At 43.9% G+C, this 16,463-nt stretch overlaps 2 protein-coding genes across 2 annotated transcripts; one reads left to right on the top strand and one right to left on the bottom strand.

The window, feature by feature from the left end:
• Nucleotides 1-7,157: 7,157 nt before the first annotated feature.
• LOC108605640 lies at nucleotides 7,158-9,293 on the bottom strand. The gene has a single exon (XM_017995422.2). It carries the CDS (start codon nucleotides 9,243-9,245, stop codon nucleotides 7,296-7,298), a length of 1,950 nt encoding a protein of 649 aa, XP_017850911.1. The 5' UTR covers nucleotides 9,246-9,293; the 3' UTR covers nucleotides 7,158-7,295.
• A 1,505-nt stretch (nucleotides 9,294-10,798) lies between these two features.
• Nucleotides 10,799-15,680, top strand: LOC108607270 (NPC intracellular cholesterol transporter 1 homolog 1b). The gene is made up of 6 exons (XM_017997963.2): nucleotides 10,799-12,027; nucleotides 12,386-12,687; nucleotides 12,742-13,677; nucleotides 13,754-14,163; nucleotides 14,227-14,381; nucleotides 14,838-15,680. Exons 1-6 carry the CDS (start codon nucleotides 10,846-10,848, stop codon nucleotides 15,588-15,590), a joined length of 3,738 nt encoding a protein of 1,245 aa, XP_017853452.1. The 5' UTR covers nucleotides 10,799-10,845; the 3' UTR covers nucleotides 15,591-15,680.
• Nucleotides 15,681-16,463: the final 783 nt, after the last annotated feature.

The following is a 16,463-nucleotide window of genomic DNA, read 5'->3' as shown; positions in this document are numbered from 1 at the left end:
ATGTGTGTATGTGTGTGTGTGTGTGTTTGGCTGATTTGATGGCGATAGCTGCGGCGCACAAATCCACACACGCTTTTGCACTTGCAGCGAGTTTAATGCCGCGCCCCCCCGCCCTCCGCGGCAACGACCTAAAGACCATTTAAAGTAGGACAATGTGGGCAACGTGGCAAACAACAATGCAGTCAGGATATGTAGTAGACAATAAAGGAAGCAGCGTCACTTTTGTTTTTAGCCCGCATTACGAGTATTTGCGCCCGCCTCGACATTTAATATCAAAAATGTAAAGCAGCAACAACAACAACATCAAAAACAACAGCAACGAATTTTTTTTTAGCAACAAATGTGTCGTGGCATTTGCCCAGTTACTTTTTGCCTATGACTATTTCGTCTGCCCGCTCGCTTCGTATCGCTTTTATTTATTTATATTCATCATTTCGTTTTTTTTTTATAAATTAGGTCAGCGCTACATGCACAAAAAAATGATGATTGTGATTTTTCCCCAGCCAAAAATTATGCCAATTTACCAGCTATATATTTATATATATATATAAGAGCCTTTGGCACAATGCTTGTATTTATTATATTATATATTTTGTTCGCTTGCGCTTTTATATTCTATATGGCGCACAATTTTAATTTTATGTTTATGATTTCCTGTCAATTCACGCTAGTTACGGCTGGTTTGCTATACTCGCTCGCTCTGCAGTTTATCGCAAACTGCAGTCGCTATTGCTATTTTATATGCCATTTTATGTGTTTATTTTATACAAAATATTTCTGGCGCAGTATGCGCTTTTAATTGCTCTGGCTCTGCTTGTTGTTGTTGCTGAGTGGCCGTTGCATTCATTGGCCGAGTCGAGTGCACTTTGCGTTGAGCACTAGTGTGTTGGCGGCTTTTGAATGTTGCAAATTATGGACTCAATTGATAGTTGAATTCATCATTTAATTACAAGTGCAAGCTTAATGTTTGCTTTGCTATCGATATGCATATTGTTATCGATAATTAAACTGCACACAGCTTTCATTGCAAGGCATCAAAAGGCAGCAAAACTTTGTTTAACATTAAAAATATTAAAAGCAAATGGCGTCAGTTCAATAAAAATGTTGGGCAAGCTTTTGTTGCATAAAATTTAAAATTTAGTAAAGCTTAACAAGGTTCATTTTTAAACAAAACTATGGAAACAAATTGATTTGCTTTTAAATTTCATCAGAGTCTGTAAAACTCAAACTATAATTTAGCAAATAAAAAGCAATGCATCAAATCTAAATCAAAAATTGATTTAACAGTTTGCTGCATAAATTCTAAAAGTTCAAACTTTATACGCAATTTTATAGAAAACATAAATGCAGCATTTTTACATTTTAATAGTCAGAGCAATCAGCATTTGCTTGAATATTATAAAAATTACAGTATATTGAAACAAATATTAAGAAGCAGCTAAGCTTTTTGTTAAGATTTAAAGAAATAAAGTCAAATCCTTAGATTATTTTATTAATGCAAATATTTCGAGAATGAAATCTAGAAGTTTCAATAGCAAAAGCCTCTTAAATATTTTAGAAAATAACAATAACAATTGAAACAAATTGAGGCAATTTATATTAAAATGCAATGCTTCAAACTTATACAAATTTTGAATATAGTTTGATTAACATTTTTTATAAATTCTGCTCTAATTTGTTTTCTTTGCATATTTTTACAAATTGCTTTTGCATTTGACTTCTTTTATACACACACTCAAAATGAATGAATATTGAAACAAATTAAATATGACGCTCAACAATTTATTAATCACTGCTTAAGTAAACTGTAATTTATATTTATTTGTTTATACACACACATGCATGGGAGCAAGCAACTTCAAAGAGCTTGGGAATGAAAATTATAACAAACGAAATAATTTATAGGCTCATGGACAGCGAGCAAAGTCAACTCAACTGAGCCGCAGCCGCACATTTGTTTATATTAAAAACTAGTGGCCAAATGCCCTTCATTATATTTATTGTTAGCTAGACTATGCCAAAGAATTTGTCAACAGAGATGAAAGAGGCTTGCTAATTAGCTATTTAGCTGCCAGAGATTTCGTAAGCTCTCTAAGCTTCCAGCATTAAATCATAGCACACAAAAAAAGACAAAAGAGCGGCAATGCATCAAATTATTAATAGAACACTAGACACGGCTAAGAGTATGGCATGGAATTTGGGTAAAATCACAATCACACAAAACTCAAAATGCTGCGATTGAGCGAAAGCCAACATTTTTATAACTTTTTACGTTTTTTTTTTTTTTTGTTTATAAACAACAGCTGACGCCAGAATTTTCACTATAAAATACACATTATTTACATTAAAAAACAAACAGACAGCAAAAGTTTGAATTGCATTTGCTCAAAAAAAAAAACAAATATTTGTATGTATAAACTTGAACTTTGGGCCAAGTTAATGGGACGATCCACTGACAAACCTCAGACTTAGTCAGTTGCGTCGGCGCTTGCTGCATACGCATAATTTGTTTATAAACAAAGCGTGTTGTGTGTGGTTTTTTTTTTGTTGTTGTTGTTGTTTGTAAAAATTCTTAGCACTTAGACGGCAGTTGAGAGTTTTTTAAACATAACATTTTGTTTCCATTTTGTTTGTCACTATTGTTGCTGTTTTTTGTTGTTTTCGGCACGCGCACTGCAGCATTTTGCTAATTGCCATATTTAATTTATGTTGTCAACGTTTTTTTGCACCGCACTTTCAACATATTTGTGATTTGGTTTATTGTTTGTTTTTCTTTTGCTTTTGCTTCAGTGGGTCACATGAAAAAAATGTTTCAAAAAAATTATATATACAAAAAAACGGAGTGTCGCGCTTGTAGCCAAAAAAAATAACGAAAAAACGCAAGAAAAGTAATAAAAACTATGACAAAAACTAGTTGTGTCTGTGTCTGTGTCTGTGTGTTTGTGTTTCATACAATTTGCCAGTGTATTGAGAGTTGTTCTGTTCTGTTGCTGTGTTTCAACTTCCGTTTCCGCTTTTGTTGGCAGTGCAGTTCCGCGGGCGGCAGCGCTTCGATCTCGACTCTCGACGACTCGCCGACTGAGCCCAGAACGTGTCGCAACTTCTGTGCGCTGCTCCACTCGAACTTCGGTTAGGCGATGCCAAAGTGCGAGCTGAGCCGAGAACTGCACTTAAAATCGAAATGCAAAATGCAGTCAAAAAATAAATGAAATCAAAAATTGCTGATCACAAGACCAAACTTCACACACACACACACTCAAAGCAAGAAAGAGACAGCGAAGTTTAAGCGCAGCATTGGCCACTTACGCAGACAGACAGACAGACGGACAGACAGAGAGACAGTTAGAAAGACTGTTAGACAGACTGAATTTGGCTACGCTTTAGCTTTGGCTGGCTGAGTGGCGTAGTCCGTCTGAGTCAACGTGTGTGCGAGCACGCGGAAAAACAAATGTAAACTGTTTTTGCTACACGGCCAGGCGGCCCCAGCGAGCGACCACTGAAGAACAAAACCGAACTGCAAAACACGAGCGTCAATGCACGAGCACCCACACGAACAAACCAAACGCACGCAGCAAAGAAATCACAGCTCACACGAACTCACACACACACACACAGAGACACAGGCAGAGACACAGGCAGAGACAAACGAAGGCAGCGAAAATTTATGTTACGTACGAGGCAGAGACGAAAGGCAGGCTGGCTGGCTGGCTGGCTAACTGGCTCGCTGGCTGGCAGGCTGGCTGGCTGGCTGGCTGGCAGGCGGTTTATTTATTTGAGACGTCGCTTAGCGGTGAAGCGCCGCACACGAATGAGAACCGAGATGCGACTGCGACGAGCAGACGAGCAGGCGAGCAGTCAGTTGTGTGTCCCACTGACATGAGCAGCAGCAGCAGCAACAACATACGACGCTGGCTGCGTCTGTTGCGTCGCCTGTCGCTGTTACTTTTCGTCAAACAATGTGCTGCGCTGCGCTGCGCTCTTTTGCCGCCAGCCGGCGTTAACAGCGGCTTAAAGCCGAACGACCGGTGAAACGAGCGACGCCGACAGCAGCAGCAGCAGCAGCAGCAATCAAAGCCGCAGAACACGTGAAAAACGCGCTGCGCTTGCCGGCATTGCCAGCTAATAAACAGAGAGTGGGAGAGCGGCAGAGCGAGAGAGCGTGACTGCAGTTGTAGCGCTAATATCATAAAATTAAAATAATTTGGCACTTACATATTTGTTGTCTTCAATAAGCACAAACAAATATTTAATTTTAATGCACACAATATGTACATATATAAATAAATAATAATTATAAAACAGTTTTAACAACAAGCAAAGACAAACACGTGCAGCTGCTGCTGCTGGCAGCGATCTCTCACAGCTGAGCCTGCTCAACAGTCTCTGTTAAGCTTAACAGTCGACTACTATCGGCTGCTAAGCTAGCCCCCAACAGAATTGCAATCAACGTTAAGAAGAAGCAGCAACACCGCAGCGCTGCTGCTGCCGACGTCGCCACGTTTTTGTGCAGAAGGCGTTCACACCGAAAAAGTTTTTTCGTCGCTGCCGCAGCCGCTGCCGCTGCACGTGCACACGAAGTTCGTGAGCCAAGCAATCGGCTGAGTCGGCTTCAAACGTCTGTCGGCCAAAGCTTCGGCTTCGGCTGCGCTCGCTCGCTCGCTCGGTTGTCGTAGTTAGAGCCTATGCAGTTGCTTGCGCTCTTGCTGCTGCTGCTGCGTTGACACGCTTCATTTCGCTCTTGACTGCGGCTCTCGCTATCTCTTTTGCACTCTCAATTTGTATGTGTGTGTGCTTGGTTTGCCGGCTTTGTCGGTTTTTTGGCTTTTTCGGCTGTGTGTGAGTGTGTGTGTGTGTGTGTCGCTGCTGCTGAGTTGGGGATTAAAGCAGCAGCCCAAGATTGCGATTGCATTGCAGCCGTAGGAGCATCAATGAGTGTAGTTCGCAACTCTCGACGTCATCGTTAGCGTCAAAGCTTCGTTTGCTCATTTGAGGCAGCACACACACATACACACACACACATGGACACGCGTATTTGGAGCGACGTCACAGTTTCTGTGCTGGCTTATGACGTCGCAACTGCAGCAGCAGCAGCAGCCCGAAAGGTTAAATGCAAAGTTCAAAGCCTGAGCCTATGATGCAATCTCAATATTTCAATTCACACACACACACACACACTTGAACAAAAATAATAACCAAACAGACGCTTGGCGCGCGCTCAAACTTAGGCACAACAAATTGAATTTGTTGCACAAATGTGTAACAAAATTTATAGTTTATGCTATTAACTATTTATTTTTTTTTTTGTATATTACGCGTGGCACTTGGCAGGCGCCCGGGCCTGTGGCTCGACGTAGTCGATGTTGGCGTTGTTCGATGTTGTCGTTGTCATCAGCTGCTGCTGCGGCGCGTGTGTTAATGCACCACTTCCTGTTTCGCTACTGTGCCTGCCGTTCAAAAGCGGCGCTACCTTATGCCCGCTATACGTTCAACTGTATTTTGTGCAACGGCCGGCGTGTGCCGCTTCGCTCTCTCTCTCTCTCTCTCTCTCTCTCTCTCTCTTCGCAGTCGCTAACAGTGGCCGCTCTCTCTCTCTCTTCTGCAATTGTCGCGCTCTCGCTGTCTGTTTGTTTTCGTTTCTGTTTTTGTTTTTGCTTCTACACGGTTACGGCAACTGCAACTCCGGGCATGCGATTTGAAAATTGTGTCGTCAGCTTGACACAATTTTCCAGAAATGCGCCTGGAAGCGCCACACACAAAGTTTTCTGGAACGCTACCCCACATATTGCAGATGCGCATCGCTCTCTCTCTCTCTCTCACTCTCTATCTCGCTCTCGCTCTTAGCTGCCATCTCTGTCGCTGACTGCGACTGGGTAACAATTCAAATTGTTAATGTAGGTCTGGATTTTGCAGCTCACACGTGTTCGACTTTCATATCGAGTAAGCAAACAAAAGTTTATCAAAACTAAATGCTGCTGCTTGATCGACTCACACACACACACATACACACACACTCACACACGCTCAGGCTTCTTCTTTCTTAAGCTGACACTCAAGCTTTGGCTAATCAAATTAGCTGACACTCGAATGAATGCCGGCATAAATTTATGCATTATGCATTTTGCAGCCAGCAGCCAAAATGCAAAATTTTGTCTGCAAAATCTCAGTGCACGTGTCTGTGTGTGTGGCCGTGTATGTGGTGTGTGTGTGTGTGTGTCTGAGTCTGAGAGAGCGCATTTGTGCGCGTGAGTTCAATAACATTTTGCCCGGCATTAAAAAATAAATAAAGCCAACACACAACGCTGCTGCAGTTGTGGCAACAACAAGAACAACAACAACAGCGAGCTTAACATTGCAGTTAACAGCTCGTTAACAGCGCTGAAAGCTTTCGTTCGCTCTCCAAACGAAAATGAAATGAAAAGCAATAACAAATTGTGTTTAAGCTTTTCCAAAACGATCAAAGTAGATTTGATTATTATTTATCATGCGTTTATATTTGGCAGCTACAGTGAACGCTAGTTAGAACGAATTATTTTTTCCCATTCAAATAAATTATTTTTGTAACTAGCTAATTTTAAAAATATTTTATGTTGCACATGTTGCATGAGAATTTATTAAGTATACGCAGCAATGACTAAATACAAATTTAAATTCTTAATAAATAGCAATGCCGCTCATTGAATTCAATTATAATTATAAAATAACTCAACTATTCGTATTTTAAAATTAAAAAATATATGTTGCACATGTTGCATACATAATTTATAAAGTATACGCAGCATTAATTACACAAAATATTAATTTCTTGTAAAATACCAATGCAAATGATTTAAATAAATTATAATAATAAAATATTAACGTTTTGTATACAAAAGTTTAAAAAAAAAATTTAATGTTGCCCATGTTGCATGAATATTATTAAGTATACGCAGCATCAGTTTAATGAAATATTTTGTTTCATGGAAATTAGTGTTATTTTATAAAAGTAAACTGAACTGAAGCAGTTTTTTGTTTTGAAGCAAGCAGCTGGCAAAGCTCGCAACAAAATTATTAAGTATACGCAGTGTTGATAATCCAATTGGTAGTTGGAATGCGCAAACGAAATTTGAATTGTGAACCGAACCAGTTCTCTGTTTAATTTAAAAAACTTTTTGTATTATTTTCTTAGCTTAGATGATATGAATATATATAAAGCTGTTGCATAGGTGTCTTGACTTCCAAATATATATATATATCTTTTTACTCTCGAATAATTTAGCGTTACGAATGTAAGAAGCAGGAGACAAGGACAACGGAAATTACGCATTGAAATTGATATCCAAATTCGAATCAGTCTGCAACTGAGCAGCAAATTCGCGCACAGCCAGCTCCAGATAAATGGGCTCAGTATAGTTATTGGTGAGCAGGCGCAGATCGTGGCTGGTGAGGCGCAAATAGTCGCGACTGCTGAACATGAATTGCTCGAAGTTGTGCGACTTGTGCAGCCCACGCACCTGCATAATGGAGCTGCGACTGATGTCGAGGCGACTATTGAAGACAGTCATGTGCACATGCAGCGGCTGCGCCAGCTCCATGCTGACCAGCCACAAGGCCATGACATTCTCCAACTCATCCGCAGCCGCAGCCGCAGCCGCACAGGTGGCGCAGCTTGCATTCGAGCCAAGCAGCGGCTCACTGGAGTCTTCGAGCTGCTGCTGCTGCTGCTGCTGCTGATCGACAAAACGCACGCGTTTGGGACTTGCGCGTATGCGCGTGCGACAGGCCATAACAAAGATGGGCATGTGGCCAGTGAAGCGCGCAAAAGCCGCCGGCATGCCAGCATTATAGGTGGGCATGAAGCGTAGTATGGGCAGCGACTGCGGCTGATCCTTGAAGCCCGCATATACGATCATCGATAGACAGACATTGCGGCCGCGCTTAAACGAGCGCGGCTGGAACATAATCAGCATCTGATCGCGCTCGAACAGCTCGTTAAGCGTCAGTCCCGGCTCAGACAGATGCACATTGATGAAGTGCGCCAGCAGCGATTCGTTCAGCACGCGCGTGCATTCCGCACCGCCCATGGGGCAGGCATGCAGCAAACTGGGCGCCAGTCCAGCGTCAACGCTCTCGCTCCACTGCAGCTCGCCGCCGCCGTCGGCAGTTCGCTCAAGCAGCTGCTGGCAGTAGCTGCGATTCGCTTGCTCCTGAAACTGACGCAGCTGTTGCAGTCGCAGCGCAATTTGCTGCGCTCGCTGCTCACGCGTCAGCTTATCGAACTGCATCGACTGCTGCACGGCTTGCTCCACACCCAAGCTGGCCGACTGCTTATCCAGCGGTGGCGGCGCGCCCATGCAGCCGCTCAGCATTAGCTGCAGCGCGGGCGCAGCGGCATCAAAATTGCTGCGCTCATAGACGCCGTAAGCGACAGGATTGCGCCAGACTTCGTTCAGCGTATCCGTCGAGCCGAATTTCTTTAGCACAACAGGTTCAGGCTCAGACTCAAGCTCAGGCTCTGGCTCTGGCTCTGCTATGTTCGCTTTGCTTTGCGGCGGCCCCAGCAGCGTTTCCAGCTCAACTCCCAGCTTCAGCTCTGCTTGCTGCCGCTGCTGCGTTGCCATTGCAGCTGGCAGATCGCGCACCTTTACCGCATGCCGCAGCTCAAAGTTGCCACAGGTCAAACGCTCACAATTTGCGCAATAGTCGAGCTCATCCAAATCGCTGGCGCGCCAGCCCGCATCGAGTCGCTCATGCTGCGACGTTTGTGTGCCGCTGTCTTGCAAACGTCGCTGCTGCTGCGGCTGCTGCGGCTGCTGCGGCTGCTGCTCACCTTGCCCCATGTAGAGCAGCTCAAGCACTGTAAGCGGTATGCCCAGACGCTCGTAGTGCATGCGCTGTCGAAATAAATCCACAAAGCCAATGCTTTGGCCTTGCTGCTGCAGAAATCTTGTTGCACTGCCGCTGCCTGCAACCAAACGTATGCCGCTTAATGTTGCCGCCACCGGTAGCTGCTGCTCAATGTTGCAGAGCAGCCTGCGATATTCGCCGGCCAATTGCTGCAGCCTCGACTGACTTTTGTCATCCGCGTCTGCGTCTGCGTCCGCATCCGCGTCCGCGTCCTCGTCCGTGTCCTCGTCCGCGTCTTCGTCTTCGTTCGATTTACCTTGATTGGTTTGCTCTACTGGATTTTTTGTAGTATTCACTTGCCACGCAGCTGTGGCTAATTGTCCCAAATTTTGTGGTTTTGAATAGTAAAACTTTTTTTCCATATCTCAAAAAACTTTTCGATTTTTAAGCTCCAAACGGTTCGTTACACAACACAAACAAATTTATTTCGGAGCGCTGCTGCAACGCCCGCTCCGTCTACAGAAAGAGAAGGAGATACAGAAAGAGAGAGAGAGAGAGAGAAGCGAAGATGTAACAAATTTTAGAACAAATTAAACTAAATTAAACTCAAAACTTAATTGCAAACAGCAAATTGAATTTTTATAAAAAGAAAACTAACATTAATAGCTTAGGCAATTATTTTATATTTAGCTTAACAAGAATAATTTTTTATAAACAATAAATGACGCGCTCTAAGTTCTCAAAAGTTTGTTTTAAATTACTTTAGTTCAGATAAGAATGTAATCCAATTGAATAATCATACATTATACAAAGTATTAAGCTCTTGCCTTTAGCTTTTACTACTTAATTACACATACAGGGTGCTTGCTGACTTTGAATATTTTGCGTGTAGCTTATCACACACCTGGCAAGTCGGAATGCGCCTACGCTGACGCTGCCACTGCCGCTGACTTGGCAGCGACCCAGTCCAATGGCAGCTGCTTGAAGCGAGATAGGTGCGAATCGCTATAAAACAATTCGGCATTTGATTGTGCAGTGGGTTAGTTGACGATTTCTCAAGTGAACACCTGTTCGCCATGTCCAGATAAGCCGCTGCCACTTGCCAAAGTCTGAACAATGCTTAAACACTTGTGGGCCATAAAATGAAAACAAAAAAGAAATCAGCAACTATATTAATATGTATATAAACGAACGTATCAAGTGTTTGGTAGCGCAAGAAATTCAAGTGAGTCACACTCGGAAATTTCTCAATTGATAAATGATAAAATGTTAAAAATAAAATTAAATTGAATGTTTGTATAGCAAATGAAATCAAAGCAATAAAAGTATTTTTAAAATATTTTAAGCTATTTGATAAATGTTTTTTATGCTATGTTTATGCATTTTTTATTTATTTATTTAATGTTAATTATGAATAGTCGACGATAAAAGAAAAATAAATCTAAAATTAAATTTAAAATTATGTTTTTGTTTTAAATATGATAAGCTTGTAAGTTTTTGTGATTAAAATTTACGATGCACAAATTATTGCGAATTTTTTGAGCTTTGCTTTAATTTTTATTTTAAAAATGCAATAGCTTAAACTAAATAAATTTTGCTGCTTTAGCGTTTAGCTAATTCCTATGTGAACCACAATGCAAAGCCATAAAGTGGGTTTTTTTTTATAATTTTATTAATGCCAGCATATCAAATTAACAACAGATTTGGTCGGCAGTAGTAACAACTCAATTATGATTGCTACTCACTCTTGCGCTTATCTATAGCTGTGGCTATATCTATAGAGAGATAAGCCATTGGCTTTTAAATTTGTGTGTGTTTGCTGCTAATCGCAAACTGCGAATCTTATCGAACTGCACTTAAGCTCTAATTTTTTGTTCAATAGAAAGCGAGCCACAGTGCTCAATGGGCAGAGTTGGCTACACTCAGTTGTTGGCCACTCGCTGCGTGGAAAAGTTGCTGCTAGTTGAATTTTATTTATTATTTATTTTTTTTTGTGTGTTTGTTGATTGTGCGCGCTGTGTAATGAAAGCAAATTTAGTGCTGCTGCTCGTAGCTGTGGCTGTGGCTAGTGCGCAGGAGTCGGCGCACTGCATTTGGTATGGCGAGAGTCATATGATTGGACCGCATTGGCAGAATGTAGCCTATGCAGGATCAGCGAAGGAGCTGAAGGATGCAGAGGGCGAGGCAATCTTTGCGCGTCGCTGTCCAACGCTTTACAAGGAGTACAAAGGCGAGGACGGCGACCAGCCGCTGCTGCTTTGCTGCGATGGCGCACAGCTGCGCACCATGGATGCAGGATTGAGTCAGGCAGATGGCGTCTACTCCAGATGTCCCACTTGTACGCTGAACATGGCGCTGAGCGTTTGTGCCATGACCTGCGCTCAAAATCATTCGCTTTTTCTCACTGCCTACAATGCGGCGAGTCCTGTGGCGAGCGTGGACTATGTGGAGCACATTGACTTTCGCATGGCGGACGAGTTTGGCCAGAAGGTGTTCAATAGCTGCGCCTCCATACAGCATCCGCAGACGGGACGACCTGCCATGGATTTGGGCTGCGGCGGCTTCAATGGCAAAACCTGCAACTATCGACGTTGGTACAACTTTATGGGCGATGCACCCAACAATGATTATGTGCCCTTTTTGATAAACTATACCTGGCTGGCGGACAATGCTGAGGCTGAGCCTGCTGAGCAGTACCTGAATTTGAATCCACTCAACTGCGGGCAGAGCTATGAGGGCAAATATGCCTGCGCCTGCATCGATTGCGATGAGTCTTGTCCGCTCAGCGAGGCGCCCGTTGGCTATCAAGATCCTTGGCAAATCGCCGGACTCTATGGCATTACCTTTATCATAGCCATTGTCATTGCGCTGCTTATGGCTGGCCTCATCACTTGGAGCGCCTGTGGCAAGACTCAATACTTCAATCTTTGCATGCCCACGCTCTATGGCGATTTTCTTTATCGCGGCTGCCGCGCCTGGGGCACGTTCTGTGCCAAGCATCCGATGTTGGTACTCGCTTTGTGCTCTTGGCTCATTGCTGGACTGGGTTATGGCGTGCGCTATATGACTGTCACCACCGATCCTGTCGAGCTTTGGGCCAGCGAGCGCAGTCAGACGCGCATTGAGAAGACTTACTTTGATCAGAATTTCGGTCCGTTCTATCGCACTAATCAGATTTTTGTTAAGCCAACGAATAAGAGCACGGTGAGTTATCGATAACTGTGTTGGTTAATTTGCGCAGCGTTTGCTTAAGCGCACTTTCAATTTGATTTCAAGCTAGTTGCTTAGGCGCTAACTTGTAATCGATAAGTATATAAATCGCTTAAACAACTAAGCGCACTTTCAATTTGATTGCTAGCTAGTTGCTTAAGCGATAACTTGTAATCGATAAGTATATAAATCGCTTAAACAACTAAACGCACTTTCAATTTATTTGCTAGCTAGTTGCTTAAGCGATAACTTGTAATCGATAAATCGCTTAAACAACTAAGCGCACTTTGAATTTAATTGCTAGCGATAACTTGTAATCGATATAAATCGTTTCTTTACAATTTTTGTGCAGTTCACACACAACGCTGCCAGCGGCGTCTTGACCTTTGGCCCTGCCTACGAGCAAAGCTTTCTGCAGGAAGTGTTTGAGCTGCAGGAGCAAATCATGCAATTGGGTCTGGCGGAGGGCGAGGGTCTGGACAAAATCTGCTATGCGCCAGTGCTATATCCAGGCGTTACACCCACTGTGGACGACTGCCTCATACAGTCGATCTATGGCTATTTCCAGAACGATATGTCCATATTCCAGAAATCCTATGTGGACAGCAACAACTTTACGATCAACTATCTGAATCAGCTGGAGGATTGTCTACGGTAAGTTTGACATGCACTTTGCTGTAGATTTGCTTAATTTTTTGTGCTGTGCAGCGTGCCCATGCTGGAGGATTGCTTCAGCACCTATGGCGGACCCATTGAGCCGGGCATTGCTGTTGGCGGCATGCCCAAGGTGGCAGCTGGCGAGGATCCCGAGTACATGCTGGCCACCGGTCTAGTGTTGACTTTTCTGGGCAAAAATCAGAACGATGCGGCGCTGCTGGAGCCGAGCTTCGCCTGGGAGAAACGCTATATTGATTTTCTCAAGAATTACAGCAGCGAGCATCTGGACATTGCGTACAGCGCTGAGCGCTCCATACAGGACGCCATTGTGGAGCTGTCCGAGGGCGAAATGAGCACTGTCATCATCAGCTATGTGGTCATGTTTGTCTATGTGGCCATTGCGCTTGGACGAATACGCAGCTGTCTGGGATTTCTGCGCGAATCGCGCATTATGCTGGCAGTGAGTGGCATTGTCATTGTGCTGGCCTCGGTGATCTGCAGTCTTGGCTTTTGGGGCTACTTGGGCGTAACCACTACCATGCTGGCCATTGAGGTTATTCCGTTTCTGGTGCTGGCCGTGGGTGTGGATAACATTTTCATAATGGTGCATACCTATCATCGACTGGATCATACGCGTTTCGAGCATACGCATGATGCAATTGGCGAGGCCATTGGCCAGGTGGGACCCTCCATACTGCAAACGGCAAGCAGCGAGTTTGCCTGCTTTGCCATTGGCACCATCTCGGACATGCCGGCGGTGCGCACCTTTGCCATGTACGCAGCTGCTGCGATCTTCTTGGACTTTCTGCTGCAAATCACTGCGTTCGTTGCACTCATGGCCATCGATGAGCGTCGCTATCAGCATGGACGCCTGGACATGCTTTGCTGTGTGCGCAGCAAGCAGAAGCCCGAAGTACAGAACGGCACGCAGCTGGGACTGCTGGAGCAGCTGTTCACCAAGTTCTATGCGCCCTTTCTGCTCTCCAAGTAAGCGAGCCAGCCAGCCAGCCAGCCAAGGCAAGCCACAAGCCAAGCTCACTACTAACTTCTCTTTGCTTTGCAGACCTGTTAAGCTTGTCGTGCTCATTGTCTTCACTGTTGTCACCTGTTTGTCGTTAATGTTTGCGCCCTCGATTGAGCCCGGGCTGGATCAGGAAATGTCCATGCCCAAGGACTCGCATGTCGTCAAGTATTTCCGCTACATGGACGAGCTTTTGTCCATGGGCGCGCCAGTCTATTGGGTGCTCAAGCCTGGCCTCGACTACAATCGACGCGAGCATCAGAATCTCATCTGCGGCGGCGTTGAATGCAACAACAATTCGCTGTCTGTGCAACTTTATACGCAGTCGCGTTATCCACAGTTCACCTCGCTGGCCAGGCCAGCCTCCTCCTGGATAGACGACTACATCGACTGGCTGAGCATACACGACTGCTGCAAATATAATGTCAGCTCGCTGAGCTTCTGTCCAAGCAGTAAGTCAACAAAGCCTTGAAACTCTCTCGCTCTTCTGCTTAGTTTTGCTATTCGATCTACAGATTCCAAAAGCGATGATTGCCTGCCTTGTGTACGCGAATTTTCTGAGGATGGCCTGCGACCCAGTCCCGAGACTTTTGATAAATATGTGCCCTTCTATCTATCCGATCTGCCAGATGCGGAGTGCGCCAAAGCAGGTCGACCCTCCTATGCGGATGTAAGTCATTTGATCTCATTATGCATTATTATAGCACTAAGCTATCTGATTTTAAGCTGCTTTACTATATATCAGCAGTTTTTAACACTAACATTAGCATCACTTAACTTCGATTTGTATTTTAAGCTGTTAACGGCAGCAGCAATTGCTTAACTTATTAATTTCATATCGATTAATTTTCAATCAAAAGTCTACAACTTAAATATTTATAAAAGAGAAAACAAATATTTCTATTATTTCAATTTTGTTAGTGTGAGCGCTTTTTGAATAAAAATAAGACAGACAAATGCTGAGCAGCTATTGCGCTTAAGCATGACAAAAGCTGAGTGCTACATCGGATTAGTTAGCTGCATGCTATTGAACTTTAAACGCTTAATATTAATTTCATTTAACTTTTTTTATTATTATTCTATTTTTTTGAAATAATACGTATAACTTGTCTTTTATCTTGTACAGGCTGTCGTCTATACTTTGGATGATGTCGGCTTATCCAGCATATCGGTGACCTACTTTATGCAATACTCCACAACATCGACTACCTCGGATAAATTTGTGGCCGCGCTGCGTGAGGCGCGACGCGTGGAGCAGGAAATCAATGCAATGTTCGCGGCACAGCAAGTCGAGGCGAGCGTCTTTCCCTACTGCGTGTTTTTCATCTTTTACGAACAGTACTTGACCATTTGGGATGATGCACTGCTCTCGCTCGGACTGTCGCTGGCGGCGATATTTGTTGTGACGCTGCTGCTAACGGGTCTGGACATAACGTCGGCATTAATTGTGCTCTTCATGGTCGTTTGCATACTGATCAATATGCTGGGCATGATGTGCGCCTGGGGCATAACACTGAACGCCATCTCGCTGGTGAATCTAGTTGTATGCGTTGGCATCGGCGTCGAGTTTGTCTCGCACATAGTGCGCTCCTTCAAGCTGGCCGAGGGCAGTGCGCAGCAGCGCGCCCTCAAATCGCTCAGCGTCACAGGCAGCAGCGTCCTCTCCGGCATAACGCTCACCAAATTCGCTGGCATCGTTGTGCTCGCCTTCTCCAAGTCGCAAGTGTTTCAGGTCTTCTACTTCCGCATGTATCTGGGCATTGTGCTCATTGGTGGCGCCCATGGGCTGATACTGCTGCCGGTGCTGCTCAGTCAGCTGGGCTCGCTACGTGGAGTGGAGCGCAAATCCAGCAGCGAGTCGCTCAGCACTACCAACTAAGCATAGTCTGTAGCTAACTGTATGTGTGTGCGTGTGCGTGTGCGTGTGTGTGTGCGTGTCTGTGTCTTTAGCTATACAATTATTAATACTTATGCCCATATATTAAATATATATTTTTATTGTTGCTGGCCATTTAAAATTAATAATAAAAACAAATTCGTTTTTAAGTCATAAATTTGCATAAAATGTTTGCCCACCAACTCCAAACGCCACCCACCCAACCCACACGCCCAGCTGCGCCGTCTTTATTGTTTATCGCCGTGGCACCTTTGTTTTTTATGGCTTTAAGCGGCCAACTGCCGCGCACCGCCAAAACAATAAATAAGCAACTCACAAACGTCGACCCAAAGGCCGACGCAGCAGCAACAACAACAACAGCAGCAGCAGCAGCATAACCTCCCAACCGCTGACCCTTAACGCGTAGCGCCAACACCCCCCCCGGCCCCAAACTCAAGCTCAAGTTCAAGCAACTGGCACTTTGGGCAGCTTACGCCTTTTGGGCAAAACTTTTGCCAGATTTTATTTTTTTCAGCTGTAGCTTCTTCATTATAATACGCTAACTGCAGGCATAGCGCGAAATCAAAATACGCATGCAATGATGCTTGAAATTCAATATAGTTATATAATAACATTTATATTTGTATAAAAATATAACGTATACGCATGTAAAAGAAAATGAAGCCTAAAAAGCAGCAACTTAAGTTTCAATTGCAAACTTTGCTATTAAAAATATGTACAAATTCGCTTGCATTAAAAAAAATATAACGTATACGTAAGCGCATTTTGTAAGCTTTACAATAATATTTCAATACAAAATAAAGTAAGCCAGCTTAGCTTCAATATTTCAACAATATGCAGCTCGTTGTTAAAGAG

This window comes from Drosophila busckii, chromosome X (assembly GCF_011750605.1).
Source record: "Drosophila busckii strain San Diego stock center, stock number 13000-0081.31 chromosome X, ASM1175060v1, whole genome shotgun sequence".
NCBI classification, from domain to species: domain Eukaryota; kingdom Metazoa; phylum Arthropoda; class Insecta; order Diptera; family Drosophilidae; genus Drosophila; species Drosophila busckii.
Note: the sequence above shows the minus strand (reverse complement) of the source record. Positions and strands in the feature narration are given on the sequence as shown.